The sequence below is a fragment of the Apodemus sylvaticus genome, chromosome 6, assembly GCF_947179515.1.
Source record: "Apodemus sylvaticus chromosome 6, mApoSyl1.1, whole genome shotgun sequence".
NCBI lineage: Eukaryota > Metazoa > Chordata > Mammalia > Rodentia > Muridae > Apodemus > Apodemus sylvaticus.
This window is the reverse complement of record NC_067477.1, coordinates 81,957,331-81,974,468: the sequence shown is the minus strand read 5'-3', so window position 1 is coordinate 81,974,468 and position 17,138 is coordinate 81,957,331. Positions and strand designations below refer to the sequence as shown.

The following is a 17,138-nucleotide window of genomic DNA, read 5'->3' as shown; positions in this document are numbered from 1 at the left end:
GACAGTATTACACATTTTTCAAAGGCAGAATATCAAATTTAAAAGGTATAATTGCTGCATTTTGATTGCACCTTGAATATTTATATACACATACATACATACATACATACATACATACATACATACATACATACATGCATACTTTGATAATTTCTACCATGTCAACTACCTTTTTTGTTAGCCCTCTCCTTTTACCTTTCCCCTAGCCACCTGAATCCCTTTTGGTAGTTCCTCTGCTACTATTTTTAGGATGCCTTTAAAAGAAATCCTACTTTCCAGATATGAAAAACAGAACAAACAAGCAAACAAACAAAAACAAAAAGCACATGAAACTGGTGTGTCTGAGATATCTCACTTAACATTATGACCTGATTCCATCCATTTTCCTGCAAAATGGATTTTCCTGCATTTTCTTGTTAGGGGAGTAATACTGTCTGATGTATATATAGCATGTGATTCCAAATGCATTCTTGCGCTGAGGAGCACCTCCACTGATTGGGGCTCATCTCTGGTCATGGTGCTGCAGTAAGATAGGTATGCCTGAATCTTTCTTGAAGCTTAAGTTGGTTTCCTTTCAGTGAGTGCCAGGCACAAATGGATCTTAAAGTTTTTGTAAAAGTAACTATTTCTGGACTATACATACTATTTTCTACTAATATACTCATTTATATTTCCACCGGTAATCTTTCTTTATCACAAATAAATTGCCAACACTTTCTAAAAAACTAGAATTCTAGATTGGCAGGCTTCTATAACCCAATATTGGGCTGGAGATTTCTTTTTGTACTTAATTTTACAACTATCTTGTACTTTTGTAACAACATACTAAGGTCCAATAATACCAAAACTATTTTGTATTTTAAAATACCTTTAGACAGGGTCTTACTATATGTCTGTGGCTTGTCTAGAATTGTTCTGTTTCAGGCTGGCCTGGAACTCATATAGATCTTCCTTCCTCTGCATCCCAAGTACTTAGATTAAAGGACTATTTCATTATGCCTGGCCTTTAAATAATATCTATTTTTTAATATTTTTATTTTCTATATTCTTTGTTTACATTCCAAATGATTTCCCCTTTCCCAGATCCCCCCCTCCCCATATGTCCCATAAACCTTCATCTCTCCACCCATTCTCCAATCACCTCCCTTAGCGTTGGAGGGGAATATAAGGACACACACAGAGAGAGAATAATATCTATTTTTAAAAAATAATGTGACATTATATCATTAAACTTGGGATTTCAAGTTTAAGAGAGCCTCCTACCCCCCTAGTGTTTAAGAACATAGGCTTGACTATTTCAAATATTGATTGTTGGGCTCTTGTCACTGAGAAGGGGCCTCACGACTGTTAGTGCTTATTTTGTAGCAATATAATGATCCAATGAGATTGTGAATTTATCTGATGATGTAATCTAATAGTATATTCCTTTACTATATGATATAAATAGTCAAAGTGGGATCACGGTTGTTTTACTAAGGAGGTAGTCGACATAGCTAGTGTAATCAAATCTCCTGTGTAACTACATGAAAATAATATCTTACAAAGTCCTTCATGCCTGTGGAACTCATTAATGTCATAACTTAAGATTTTACTGTTTTCAAGATCATCACCTCAGAGGGGCAGCTAGGAGGGACAGTGCCAATACCTGTAGTTCCAAAGTATAAATGATGGAGGCAGGAAATTTATATATTCTAATGCTGCCTGCATCTCAAAACCTCCTGCATACCACAGTTATAGACCATTGTCTTATAGATCACATGTATTTTGAAATTTTTGTAGGTTCTGACTTCAGTGTAGTTAAAACTAGACTTTTGTTTTAATGAGATGACATTTTGTGACAAGTAACTTGTACATTTTCTGCTTGGTATTCCAAGGAGTTCTGTTGGCCTGAGCAATATTGCCTCATGCTGGGTCAAATTTCCTCTTATAAAAGAATACATGGTCTGTTGTGCTATTTATATGTTGTCTGACAGTCTATGGTACTCTTTTTTTCTCACCTTACCTTAGCAAGTGGAACATATCTGCAAGTTGTGGCAAGTTGATGTATTCTTCAGGAAATTCAAGAGCTGGCTCCGGGTACAGAATACTCTGATATCATGATGTAAATATTAAGGAAAGTTTATCTACTTCTTCAGATTTGGTCTTTGTTGTAGTTGTTATTGATTATTTGTTTAGAATTTTGTCCTTTGCTTCATGTGAAAATCCTCAGGAAAGTTTTCAAAAGAAATATTACTAAAGAACTGAAAATTAATATGTTGCCAGCCTTTCAATCAAAGCCATATGCCATAAATTTGCATTACGTTTGGGTTTTTATGTACAAAATTACCCAGAATTCCTAGGCTCTTTTTCACTTACTTGCCTCTGCAGAGACAGTGGAGAGCCACAGTGACATTTTGGCTCTCATATATTTTCAAATGGGCTGTGATCTAAAAAGAAGTCTAAAATCAGTTTTTCTTGAAATGATAGACTATGCTGGCATGGAAGATGACTTACACGTACCTAAGGATGTACACATGGGCATGGCTTTGTGTGGTATCAGATTAGGAAAAGCCTAAGAAGGATCTCGAGCCTTTATGAAGTAGCCATGACAGTTTTAATTCCACATCATTTGTCTCCGGAATGACAGTTTCTACTATATAGCACCACATAAACTTGGCTTGGACCTAACTTTGTCTGAAGTTGGGTCATTCTCTTTCCTGCTTTTTTCCCCCCTCTCTTTCTTTCTCTTTTACATTTATTTATTTTTTTTTATATGAGATACTGTACCTGTCTTCAGACACACCAGAACAGGGCATTGGACCCCATTACAGATGGTTGCAAACCACCATGTGGTTGCTGGGAAAAAAAAACTCAGGACCTCTAGAAGAAAATCAGTGTTCTTAGCTGCTGTGCCATCTCTCCAGCCCTCTTCCCAGCTTTCGAACTTTGCCCGATTTGCTTCTAATTCTGATGGTTTTTAAATACTCATGCCTGTTGCTACTTTCAAGCCATGTCTAATCTACATACGTTCTCTAGTTAGGTGATTACATAAAGCAGTGTGAGTTTGCAGCACTTGAGGTTCCTTTAGAATGCTGTGTACTCCTAAATACATGGAACCTGTTCCTATGTCTTTTTAAATTATTATGGTATTATTTTTTATTTTTGTGTTGAACTTTCCAGGTTAATTTGTTAGTTTCTTCTTTTCACTGTTTTTTGTTTTTGTTTTTGTTTTTTTTGGATTCCAAAGTATTTGCTATGACATCACCCCTGATAGCATAGTTGATATGGTTTCTAATACACACACACACACACACACACACACACACACACACACACACACATTCAGTGTTGGTAAAAAGTTTCTTTGGATTTTTTCTTTCTTCTAAGTTAGTATGAATGTGTATTAGTCAAAATATTGGTAACATTTTTGAAGTGGCATTTTGGGTTAGAGGAAAATGTATGAAGTATTAACTAGTTGCTTCAGGAACAAAATGGATTGAGATTCACATGATCCATTAGAAGGAAACCTAGTCCCCTATGCCTCACACAGTATGTAATGTAGCTCCTTTTTTATGCTAAAATTACTTAATTTTTATTGGTTATATGAATAAAAATATTACTTTCAGAAAGAAGTGAGTCTTCTATTTCTTCCTTTTATGCCTCTTGAAAGTCTATGAGGCTGTAATTTATTGCTCACATAGATCTGAGGATCTAAATTGATTTGCTCATATTATATAATGAGAATATATTTTGAAATCCTTAAAAAATAAGTGCTTTTTTATGAAACATCAAGTATTAAAATGATTCTTTATTGATCCACTGAATAGCAAACAGGAATGAGATGGCTAGTGCCTTTAAGTTATTTTGTAGATAGAAAATTTTCCTTCTTATTGTCTGTATTTTTTTTTCTTTGTAACTATTAAGGATGCACTTACTATAAGTTTCTGATCTTAATTCAGTCTTGATATTGTTTCATATACTTTTGAAAAAAACATTTTGGTATGTTTGGTTACATTATTTTAACAATTCCCCTTCTGAGAGTTTAAGAACAAATTCTATATCTTCTTCCTTGGAGACTGGTATCTCAAATATTAGGGAGGTATTTATATTACCTCTCAGTGTGTGGATTAGGAAGGTCAAGTTTTACCTCGCACTTACTTTATTATTTGTACTGGAGATTACTAAATGCTACAGCCCAACTGGATTTTTCAAATTGATAATCTCAGACACTATCCTGTATGTTTTAATTAGAGGTTGGTTGTTCCCAATTAGAGGTTGCTTCTTCTTAACCATGGCCACAAAATGCTATAATTTTTGAAGATGCATTAGTTAGAAAAGATAAACACAAACACATAAGGTATTGTGACATCTAAAATATCATTATCTTTGAAAATGGTATGGAAATGAAATGGAAACTATGATATTATATCATGGAAATTCTAGGACAAAAATTAGTTCCAATTGATTATTTTATATTATCTAGAAAATCAACCTTGGAATGAAGAGCAAAATGACTCTGGTGGCAATAAATGCAATTAGAGGATTTCCTGCTTTCAGGGAACTTTGAAAACTTGCCCTTTCTTAGCAAACTTATAACTTTAAATTTTGCTGTTTTATTATTAACTGTGTAATTAACAGATACTACAGTTTTGAATATATTTAAGAGTTAGTGAGAGAAAATCTTTTAATAGCCAGGTGACTCTCCTTGTAAGAGATATAAGCATTTGGTCAGTGCTAAATTTTATCCTCTTGAATTTAACTTCTCATTTGCTTGAATGACCAAACTCCCTTAGTTAATATGTATATATATACCTTTCTCTGCTTAGAGAAACATCAATGGGAAGTAGATTAGATTTTTTTTATTTAATCATTCTGAAGATGGTAATGGGAATGGGCTAGTTATAGTAATACAGAGAATAAAATCAGTAATACATTTTTAACAAGTTCCTATGTCAACATATTTCTCTAAGTTATTTTGAGCTTAAAAGTTCTGTGATTTCTGAGTAGTGTGGGTATGTAAAAATTAAAAACCAATGCTGTGGTCACTAAGTATCACAGTTAATAAATTATGAAAACTTGATAGAAAACATGAAGAATATAAATCTCTGTGTTAAGGGATGTGTGTGTGTGTGTGTGTGTGAGATGGAGGTAGAGATCTCAAAATTTCACTTCTTTCTAGGCAAACTATTAGCATTTTAAAACTTCAAAACTTCATGATACAGATAGTAACGTGACTTTGTTGATAGTTTTTGTCTTTGTTGTTTTTCAATATAACCATACATTACTTGATGATAAGCTGTACTGTAAGAACGTATGCTCAGTTGATGTCACTGCCTTGTGGGCATTGCAGAATGCACTTCTACCAATTAATAGTGCAGGTCCACTACTTGATGTACTCAGGAGACACAATAAGCAAGGGGAAGTATGAGGCTGTCACCATCATAGCATGTCACATGATTTATTGTTAATTTTCTAATAAGTAGAAGGATTACCGTCTATGGTGATGATAAAAGCATAGTGTAATATTCAACTATTCAGTCTTTATTATCCTTCAAAATCATGTACTATATATAATTTTATGTTTGCACATTGATTCAACTGACAATACATAAAGTTCATTTGCATCAGCATCTGAGCATACATAAGGCATTATACTCAGAAATTAAGGTCAGCCAGGATATCACTAGTTAGTAGGAGATTTTCATCTCTATGTAATGGCACCAGATTTGTATAGGCAGTGTATTGGTAGTCAAAACTTCATTACATAATCATGACTATTCTTTGTGTTGTTTTGAAGTGCTTCTTTTTCAAGAATATGGAATTGGTTTGTACAAAAATTTGTGAGACTCTTTTCTTCTAAATAACTTTTGTATGATGTTGTTTTTTTCCGTAAAGATAAGTACATCAGTGGACATTTGTAGCAGTATAAGCTTCAGAATTCTTAGGTAAACTTCACCACAACAGGTGATTCCATGTGATAAAATTCAACTATAAATTATGGGTCAATCATTTGACTAGTGCTCATTTAATTTTGTGATTGTTTAGGAGTTTGTATAGGGAATATTAAGTATCATTCTTTTTATTGAAGCAGAATTCCTTTCTTTGCTGATGAATTAGACTAAAAGTTAAACAAAATCATAACATGATTTAAGACCTGCATTGATTTGTTGATATCAAAAAATTATATGCCCTTTTCTATTATTTACTTATTAATTGGTATCATTAACAATTTTCAAAGGACATTTGTAGCTGGAAATGTATTATAAGCTTTAGATGTGGCTGTTATGGTCCCTCAAAGTAAATTTAAAAGAAACACAAAATACATGCTTGATATCTTGCTGACCTATACAATAACTGCATCCTAATAGGTCATATTTCAGCTCTTAAATTGTTGATAAATAGCTGAGGCTCAGAAAGGTTCTGTCCATAGTGCTGGAACCTTTCATGAAACCTCTCATGATATATGAGCATGTCTTACTGATAAATTCTAATGTCAGCTTCTGTGTGATAGTGATTCATCAGGTTGTAAAATCTGTTCTTGGGAAACACATTGAATTAACAAGTTCCATATTTTGGTTTTGTTGAAATTAACACAGCTTGTCTTTTCATTTTAAAGAGTTCCTAGCAATTACCTTCCACATTGTCAAAACCAGCTAGGATTTAATTAGAAACTGTCAATGCTAACACAAAAGAAATGTCTAATATCAACAAATAAATTGATAGGTTACCATGCTGGGAATGCTTACAGGCTGGTGACGTGCTGATAATATTCACTCCACCACTGTAAAATGTTAAACACTTGATTAGGAACAGCACAGTAGTTATTAATATAGAAGCTTCTAGCTGGAGAGAAACACAATTTGCCTATTAAAACTGACTTATTATTTAAGATTGGTATTTAAAATTAAGAACGTTTCTTCTTTGTGTAAAAAAATGAACTTGTTTTTGTCGAACTGTTTTTAGTTGTAAAATGGTTAAAACTCTCAATCTCCCAAGTTTTTGTTAATATTTTTAACTTCATGTATGGTAATTTATTTTTATATGGTATATTTTTGGTATGTTTATTTTTATAATGTGAAAACATTTTAACATATATTTTTAGCCACTTTCTGTTCAGTCTTAATTGATTGCTTTTTATTAATGTGTTTTACCCTAAATCACCTTCAGAATTCATCGTAGTTAATGAAACTGTTTTCTGACATTTTTTTTAACCAGTAATATATACCTGTAACTTTGTTTATAAGGGGTTCTGGCTGAGTTCAAGGCTACCATGTGCTATATAGCAAGTTTAAAGTGAGTCTCGTTTGCATAAATAGATGCTTTTTCTAAACCTAAACTGCATTTTATTGTACAGTGAACACTGGAATCATTTGGATCACATTATTTTTATATTTAATAGAAAAAATCTAAGTTAGAGTTTCCAAAAGTTGAACCTCATAAAGTTTTGCTACATATTCATACTTTATATTAAAATTCTAAAACCTTGCTATTAAAATGGGACATGTGATTACCTTACTGTGTTTGTGGTGGAGAGATTATTAAATTATTTGTTACATCACTGAAGCTCATTATTTTAAATCTCAAAGAAATGTGAAAATATGCTAAGTATAAGTATTGAAATGGCAAAAGTTTATGCATAGTAGCCACTTCCAACTGAGTGATTAATTATTAAAATTAGGATTTGCCTTACTTTAGTATTGGATTTGCATCATTTGAACCTAATAATTAAATCCTCTTCCAGATCTTCTTGTTTCAAAAAACAATCTTTAAATGAATTTATAATTTCCTCGATGATTTATTTTAATTAATACTTAAAGTGTTAAATATAATTTTATAATCTTTTAATATTGATAAAGTTCTGTGTAAAATCCATTTTGTATATCAGAAAAATATGGTTTCCAAACCCAATTTTAAAAAACACCTTTAAAAACATTGGTATTTAAATGACTTCTGATCAGATGGTATTTCCCAGAAATTATTCTTTATTTAGAAACAAAAACAAGACAAAAGCAATTGATTTTAATCCAAAATGTATTTTTCCTTATAAAAGAGGCCCACATACTCACTGTGTCTACTCTACAGAATTTGTCCTTCCCATTACACCACGTGTCAATTCAAGTTTATCTGGTCACTGCAAAAACTCGTGGCTAATATGTGTGATACAACACAGGAGGAGGTATTGCTCAGTTCAACTACTCTTCTATACTTAAAAAAAATACAGAAATGTTCACGTTAACTGCAGTCCTGACATAAAAGTTACATGAAAGTTCTAGAAAATGGAATTGTTTTATTTGGTTGCCACAGTACCCTTTGAAGCCAGTCAATTAAAATGCCGAACTTTCACCTCTTTCCCTTGGTCAGGGGCAGCATTGGTGATGCTGAATCTTCCTTTCAGAATATGACATTCCTCTGCCTATTTTTTTTTTTTTTGTTTCTGTTGATTTTTAAGCACTACTGCAATCTCCAGCTTTTCTTTGAAGTAGGTTTGGTTGGTTGTTTTAGGACATGTTTGTCGGCACACCAATAGCAGTTGCCTTTACTTCCAATGATGCCCGGTTTTCTTTGCTGGACTCCCAGAGGTTGATTAGAGGAGGGTAAAGCTCACCGAATGCCAAGGCGGGCTTGTGACAGTGATTCACAGCATAGCCGTGTTCACCCTCACAGTTCCCTTCTTGTGAGACACAGCTGAAAAGACACATTACACCAATGATCCCCAGAAGGCCTCCAACGCAGGCCACAAATACTGTGTGACTCTTTCCATATTCTTTTCCGTCATGCTCCAGACTTTTCGTGGTGACATTCACACATTGCTTTCTGCTTTTCTGATAGATGGTGGGAATATCAATACAAATTTTGTACTCAGTGGATGGTTTCAGATGAGTAAGATTATATACCTTGACATCAGATGGTATTCGAGCACTTTGGGCAGCATGAGACTCTTCAGTCTTGACAAAGGCTGTCCACTTAACGCTGGATTTGAGAATTTTAGAGCTCGCTTTCCAAGACACCAGAACAGAATTGGCCCGGATATCTCTTATTTTAATATTTAATGACCCATTATTATCCTGGGGAACAGAACCTCCCACTTTGATCATAATAGACTTCAAGTCCGCACCGACTAGGTTAGTTGCTATGCAGGTGTACAACCCACCCTCCTTTGGGGTTATGCCTCTTATATCTAGCGTGCCTTCAGAATGAACATAGAACTTCTCTCTCAGAGTATTTGGCAATAATTTTTTACCGGAAGGTGTGATCCAGTAGATTTCAGGCTGGGGTTCTGCAGTAGCTCTGCAGTGAAGCGACACATAGCTGTCAACTTCTACATCCAGGTTAGAAGGAAAACTCTCAGGAGCTATCAGAGGGAGGCAAATTTCCATCATATCCCTGAAATGCACCTGCCGAACATTCTGGCCTTGGAATTCGGGTGGGTCCACACAGAACAGAGAATCTGGCTCCATAAACCGAACGTTGGTTTTGTTCATGTTAATCCAGCGGATTACACAGTCACACCGAATGGGATTGCTGTGTATGCTGATTTCCTTGAGGTTTGGCAAAGACTCTATGGTACCATGGTAGAGGGCACTGAGGGCGTTGCTGTTAAGCATGAGAGATTCTAGCTTTGGGAGTCTGAAAAATGCATTAGGGTGGATGTAAGACAATCTGGGGTTGTTGGTAGCTTCTATTTTTCGCAAATCCGGCAAGTTATCCACAGCGAGACTGTCAATGGAGACAAGTTCAGGCATATTGTTTATCCCCAACTCCTTCAAGTGTAGCATATTGCTAAAATCACCCCTTCGTATTCTGTTAATAGGATTTTTATTTAGATCCAAAAACTTAAGGTTGACAGCTTTTTGAAGAGCAACCTGGGGTACCTTATTAAGCCTATTATCATAAAAAGAGATGCTTTCTAGGTTTTCCAGTCCAACCAAGGCGTCATCTGGTATTTCCGTGAGGTTTATGCCAGCTATAACCAGACTGCGAAGCTTGAGAAGAGGCTGAAAGTCCATGTCCTTGATTCTAATGATGGGATTGTCCCCAAGCATCAGAATCTCGAGATTGGGAAGAGCATCAAACCACTTACTGTTGATCATCTGCAGTCTGTTTGAGTTGAGATGAAGTCGGAGAAGATTACGTAGGCCGATAAAGGCTCCAGGAGAAATGGTCGAGAGCAAGTTGTGATTAATGTAGAGTTCTTGCAGGCTGCTCAGTCCATACAGACACTTTTCAGGCAGCTCAGTTAGCTTGTTTTCCTCCAGGTACACAGAGAGAAGCTGAGGCATCTTTTGTACATTAATATTAGTGACTGAAGATAAATTGTTTTGAGATAAGTCCAGGCCAGTAAGGTTTACGGGCAAGTCTGTGGAATGTTCAATTCTTGCAATATTGTTAGTCTGTAGGAGCAGAATCTGTGTGTCTGCAGGCAATCTGGTTGGGAAGTTTAAAAGCCCTAAATCATTACAGTCCACTGTAGATGCTTCCATATAGGTGGATCTGGGGGTAAACCAAGGCCTGATCTCACATGTACATAATTGGGGGCAATCCACTTTTTTATCTACAGCTTGTACTAGTGTAGTGATAGCTAGGCCAAGTAGCACATGGACTTGGAGTGGCGTGTCCTTCATCTTAGCTTTTGTCTTTAGAAAGTTAACAGGCCCTTAATTAAGGATTCCAGTCACCGCCAGTAAGTTCAGTAGGAGCTGACTGATGAGGGAAAAATTTGCATTTGTCAAATGATGAACACCACAGGACTGTAGGGGTTTTCTTCATGGAAATACTTATGAGAGCCACACAGGTATTTTCCAAAAATTGCATGCATAGTGGAGAAGAGATGCTTGCTGTCTCTTCAGTGATAGAGTATTGATGGACTCTTTGAAGATGGTGTATGTATAGATGGTCATAGGATGTGGAGCAATTCATTTATTTGGAAGTCTGCGTTTCAAATCCCATGCTTGTCCAGTCCTTGCAGATGTAGAGGCATTATCCTAAGTGCAATTAAAGGGAGAGAAAAAATTAGTTCAAGAGGAAAATCCATAATTAATGTTTAACTACATATAATTATTTCACATATATAAATATTACTAGCTCTTACAGTTATTTCGGTACATTTTCATGACTTTGTTGGCTCAGATATTAGGTAGATCAAGAAATTTGATCTTCCGAGGACTGAAGTTTCATTCAGTATAATTAATATCCTTCCAGAATTTTTCAGTTGTTTCAAATCTTTGTTTATATCTCTAGCTTTACTTACTTTATCCTTGTATGTCTTTATGAATGAACTATAGTGAAAAAGGACAACAGCTTTGAGGGCATGGTGGACTTTGATGTATGGTCTAAACAATAATAGTTTTATTATAATCAAATAGTGAGCCTATAGCTCCTTTTACCCCTTATAGTCAGCACGTAGGAGCAAAGGATTTGAGAGTTTCAAAAATTGGAGTCTAATCTACCTTACTGTAGATATACTTGTATAAAATTAACGTAAGATGAACATTTGATTGTTTATCATTGAGAATAATTTACATCAGTAAGTAGCAATAAAAACAACTGTCTTATATCCCTAAAGTGGATATTCCTTCTTTAGATGGACACTGGCATTTTTTTTTTTGTCAAAAAAAGTAAGTTCAAAACACATTACAGTTTGTTTAACAGGACGCAGTACTGGTAGGTCTGTGCTTCATCCACCAGATTGCTGGGCAGCCGCCTCCTGTCTCTTCAGGTGGTTTAGAGAGTCAGGTGTGCCTAGAGTCTTCATTTTGGGCTTATTGCCTCTCAGTATTGATGGTTACAGTGACATAATTGGATGAAGATATGGTCGAAATTTCAGCAATACACATAAATATCCATACACAAAAATATAAATGGCAAATGTTCTCATAGAGAGGTAGAAATATTAGTTTTGAAATAAAGAAATATATATTTCTAAGAATTATGAATCACTTATAGTTTACATTTATAGCTAGCTACCTTGTCTCTTCCCATTAACACTCAGAAATGTGATTTTATCTGATATTGAGTTGTGAATTTTTTTTCAGTTAACTGTTAACTTGCCTTGCGTCAAAGGCATCTGATCTTTTTCATGCTTCCAGCCTGTGTCCTCTGGGAAGCTGGCCTTCATATAACGCTCCTCTCTTGCTGTGCTGTGCTTTGTGCCTCCAGTCACACCTCCTCGAGAACATGAGATTTACTTTTCTTTTGCTCTCCAGTTCCTGACCTTGGTAACTGGAATTTTGCACAAACTCACAAAATGTTTAGAGTATGCCAGTGAATGAACGTGAGGAAATGTATCTTTCCATAATTTCACATACAATAAAAACAATCTGAATTGTTCATTTCTAAACATCAATAAATTTAACTCCTCATATGTGCGCTTATCTTACTACTTACACAAACTCTTTAGTAGCTAAATTTTTTACAGAAGTTGAGAACCCTTGATCTACTGTATTTGTGGTTCATTCGTTTGTAATTTAGTGAGATTTATTAAGCAACTTCTCTGTTTTACTTATTGGGTTAATAGCCAATAGAGAATAAGATCACTTGGATATTATCACTTTCAATAGTGCACTTCAGTCAAGAAGTCAAAGCATTAGTTAGTAGATGGTTAAAGTACATGCAAGCGTGAGTCCAGAGGGCAGAAGCCTACAAAACTGCAACTAAAGAAAACCAGGATGGAAACCTCTTTTGTCCAAAATGAAGTAAAAGCCCAGGAAGAAAGTACAAAGTACACTCTTTATGTTTTCATAAACCACTCAGCTGAGAATGAAGGAGATGTGACTTCTGCCATTTAGTTGGTTATATCTGCTTTCCCCGGCTGTGTGAAGGGGAGCCTGTGTCCTGCAAGTTAACTGCAAGGCCAATTATTAAATGACATGATTAGGAGAAGAATTTAAATTTTTATTTGGAAATTATCTTGATGGGTGTCTTTGAACATTTATACTTATGTTTAACTAGAATATTTTTCTGATTGCATTCTATCCATTACAGAGCCATAGCTTTGAGACAAGAGTTTGAACTAGGTTTATCCAGAAGGCTTTCAAAAGCAGTGTTCTTATAGTGGTGTACAATCTCAAAATTTGTTTGAGCATATCTGGGAATACTCTGTGAGTGTGGAAAGCATAGTAGACTATAGAATATTGACTTGGTCTTCCGTCTGTGGAAATTGCTGTTAGGCATTCACTAGCAGCTATTAGCACAGGCTGCTTGCACAGTCCTAAGGCAGAAGCAGTATTACTGTCTTACTTCTTAATAATTCTTCTTATTAGCAATTGTTTACGTTACCAATGGCCTTGCAAAGTAGAGTAGTGATATGCTTGCATAGCCGTGTACTTCTTTTAATGAACAGGACCGGAAACCTTACAGTATTATAATCTCTCCTGCTGGGGGTCTCACCTGCCAAAGAACATTTGGCTAATAAACAATAGGATATGATTAGGACACAGTTTCTTTCACTTATGTGTTCAACTTTCTCCCTGCCCACCTGACTAGAAATGAGGAGGGAATTTTAATAAACATTTAGTGCAATGGAAGGTTTTTTTCCTTAGATTTGTTAAAACTATCACCTTCAGATTTTGAAGTTTAGAAAATTCCTTTTGCCAAAACTAGGTATGATGAAGGTGTGGCTCACACAAACTAAACTCACATGGAACTAGTATACAAAGCAGCAGTGTCATCTTATTTATTATAAGAAATGAGACTGAGAGAAAGATTGCAACTCCTGGGTCTACTGCACAGCAAGTGAGTACCATTGCTCCATTAGAAAACCAGACTTGGAAGTTTTCAGTGCGTCAGTGAACGGATCTCATGACTAAATGGACAATCCCATCACTTTACAAAGAACTGAAGCTTCCCGACTTGCTAATTTTTGAACCTTCAATAAGTGTAGTTCCTCTTAGTTGTGTTTGTTTTACCACATACTCAAGCTGCATATTAGCTATATTTTATGTAATAATGAAGTTATACATAAGCTATCACCTTATGTATAAATAAATCTTGTATCTGTAGCTTACGAGTGCAGGCTCAGAGACAGCAAAGTTAGACTGGAGCTCATGGTTATCACAGTCATGGCAAGGAAGGCTTCCTTTCCTGCTACAGGATACAGTGCAGTAGAGGCTGAACCTGAGTAACCTGGTCCCTGGTGTGCCCCGGACCCAAGTGCCCTGGCTGGAAACTTTTCCTTTGTTACTTCCCAGCTGTTATCTGAATTTTCCTTTACATTTCTTTAAGAGTCTAATGAAAATGAGATTATTAGTAGTAAACAGGAGATATATTAGTTATTAGATTATGAATAGCTATGTACTGACTGATTATTCTGCTAGACACTTAATGGTTTAATTATTCTTACGAAAGCAAAAGATTATTATGATTAGGATCATTGTTCAACTCAATTTATTTGATTATATTAATACATTTAATTGGTTGATCAGAATTTAGTTAATAATTTGCTGATTAATAACTTACAAGTATGTCTTTCCACAGTTTGTATTGAATGATAGCAAATCAAACAATGATTAGCATAATTTTAAAAAATGATTAAAATATTCAACAATAAACAATAATCAGAAAGGAGTAGATAAAAAATGCATCATCACACTTTTAAAGCACTTTTTTCTAAGAAATTTCACCTTCTTCTCTGAAACATCTACTTGAACATGAGTAAATTGTAGCCACTTGAAAGCGAGAGAAGTTACAGCCATTTTTTCAACTTATGCATTAATTTCACCATTTAGTTTCACCTGCTAGTGGCCGCTGTAGATTTGGGATACATAGTTGATTTTAAAAGAGTTTTCTCCCTTTTCTTATACATTGGTACAAGAAGTTTAAAAATAACCCATTGCACAACTAAAAATAAGTTGACCAGCTTAAATACAGTTTAAGAAAATTTCTCAGAATTTCAAAAGATGTCCTCACATCTCTCTTTCCAGGGCCCAGGTTTCTAGCTGCGGTTCATAGGTTTTGATCACACAGAATAAAAGATAAAGACTTTTTGAGAAGCATTTCAAATTTAAGAAAATGTGAACTAGATCATGGCAAATATACTTAAATAATGTCCTGTATTCCATCATTTATCAACGATTTCAGACTTCAGGGAAAAATTTGTATTTTGACTTGAGGCTTAACGATTCTAGGAGTAGGTATTATGAATTGACTGATGAATGCATAAAAAACGCTTAATGTGCAGACAGAATTTCTCTCCTTCCCTTACACTGTGGTAATTTAGCAGCTCGCAGATACCCTTACTCAGCGCAGAGTGAGACCTGTAGGTGATTGAAGTTTTAGTGTGATCAGGCATTGGGAACTCAGTGAGTTCACTTTTGTTCTGTCACTTTTGTTTATTTTCATAGAGAACTGTTTTAAAACATCATTTTTTAATCTTGAAGACCACATACTCTTATGTTAAAGCTAGATAAACTAAAATTGAGTACTTTGAAAGTTGAGATGGTATTGGACTGTCATTAAAAATGGAATACTTTATCTTAACCCATGGTATTGTCAGGATGCCCTCACAGGACGGGAATGGCCCTGGCAGTCAGCTCATTGTGCATTCTCCTTTTCACACACACACACACACACACACACATATATGTGTGTGTGTGTGTGTGTGTGTATATATATATATATATATATATATATATATATATATATATATATACATCCAGCTGTGTGTCAATATTCTTAGGTACATCCTATGCCAGATAGTGTATTTTCATTTCACTATATACATAACTTCCTTTTTAAAAATGAAAATTTTAATAAGATATATTTACTATAGTTTTTCAGCTACCATAAGTCTCTTTGTGGCCTGAATCAAGTCCCTTTGTTTTTTATTTTTAATTTAAGAAGCACTTGGAAATGTGGGATGTTTTCCCATAATGTATGTGTTCCTTTGTGTTCCCTACATGTTTCTTACAGCTTATTTAGTTTCTCTAATTGCCTCCCCATGCAGATGTTGCCAGCAGAAGAGCCACAGTCTTAAAATGTTTTATCTGGAACACAGCATGAGGCATCCCTATTTAGTTAACTGAAAGAAATCATATTTGTTAATGCCTGTGGACACTTATCGTGCCTGAGATTTCTTTTCAGTATATTTTTGATCAGAATCAAAGGGAAACACCTAGATGGGATTTCACTGGACTCTTTGTATGGAGAAAGCCTGTCCTGACCGCTCTTTGTCTGCGTCCCATCACTGGCCAGTCACTGACTGGAAAGCTGACCACAAGCACGACCCTGTATCTCCTTGCAAAGTTCTCAGTGGGTGGAGTCAATAAAGAGTATACTGAACAGTCAATGTAATTTACACCAAAGCCATGTGTAATGGTCTGTGTGTGTACTGAGGAAAGAATGCTTAATTCTGTCTATGTAGCAGGAGTAACTGAAATGTTACCAGGTCTTTTATATTGTTTATAATAGAATGTTTCTTTAAGATAGGGGAAAAACCAGTGGATAAGACATTTAAAAAATCCTATCTTTTCAATGAAGCTTTACAATTCAGAAGCTTAAGAGCAAAGTGTTCCTTTGCTTGTACCTCATTATGTGTATTATAAAGGCTGTACCATGTGGAAGAGAAACATTTTGATACTTTGACTCCAGGGGAAAAATTAGTGACGATAGAAAGTTGCCATGGTTACATTAAAACCCAGCTTTCCCCTTTCTTCTATAACAAATTTGCTATCTAAGTTCATTTGTATAAAGATCTCTGAATCCATTCTTTTATTATCTGATTTTAGAGTCTCTTGTTGTAAGATTCAGCCTCTCTTTACTTCTAATTGAAGGTTTCATAACCCTAAGGAATCGTTGAGTTTAACTATACACATTTAAAAAAAAACTTTCTTTTTATTTGAGAAATATTTATTTTCTAGTCTCTCAAACCCAGTTACCTGAACTTGTTTATCAGTTTTTACAAAAGTGAATTTTTCAAATATTTGTCATTAAAATATTGACCTGTTCATTGAATAAGTTAAGTAACTCTTGCTTTGCATAAAGAAATATGGCACTGATGTATAAAAGATGTGGTGATGATGGACAGAATACCCTTTCTCCTGTGCTGCAAATTACTCATTTTTTAAGCTAAGAAATTGGATTACATGATATTTGAGATGTCTTCACATTCCAAGTTTGTAGGTATGATACTATGCTGTGAATAAAAATGTTCTTGAGGTGTTTGA

The 17,138-nt window shown here is 35.0% G+C and overlaps 2 protein-coding genes across 4 annotated transcripts in view; one reads left to right on the top strand and one right to left on the bottom strand.

Moving 5' to 3' along the window:
* Positions 1–17,138, top strand: part of Immp2l (inner mitochondrial membrane peptidase subunit 2) — a 947,147-nt gene that overhangs the window by 460,128 nt on the left and 469,881 nt on the right. The window lies entirely within an intron of this gene.
* Positions 8,384–17,138, bottom strand: part of Lrrn3 (leucine rich repeat neuronal 3) — a 30,037-nt gene continuing 21,282 nt past the window's right edge. The window contains exon 2 of the mRNA XM_052185909.1: positions 8,384–10,961. Coding sequence (XP_052041869.1) covers positions 8,478–10,601 — 2,124 coding nt within the window. The 5' untranslated portion in view covers positions 10,602–10,961 and the 3' untranslated portion in view covers positions 8,384–8,477. The remainder of the gene's footprint in view (positions 10,962–17,138) is intronic.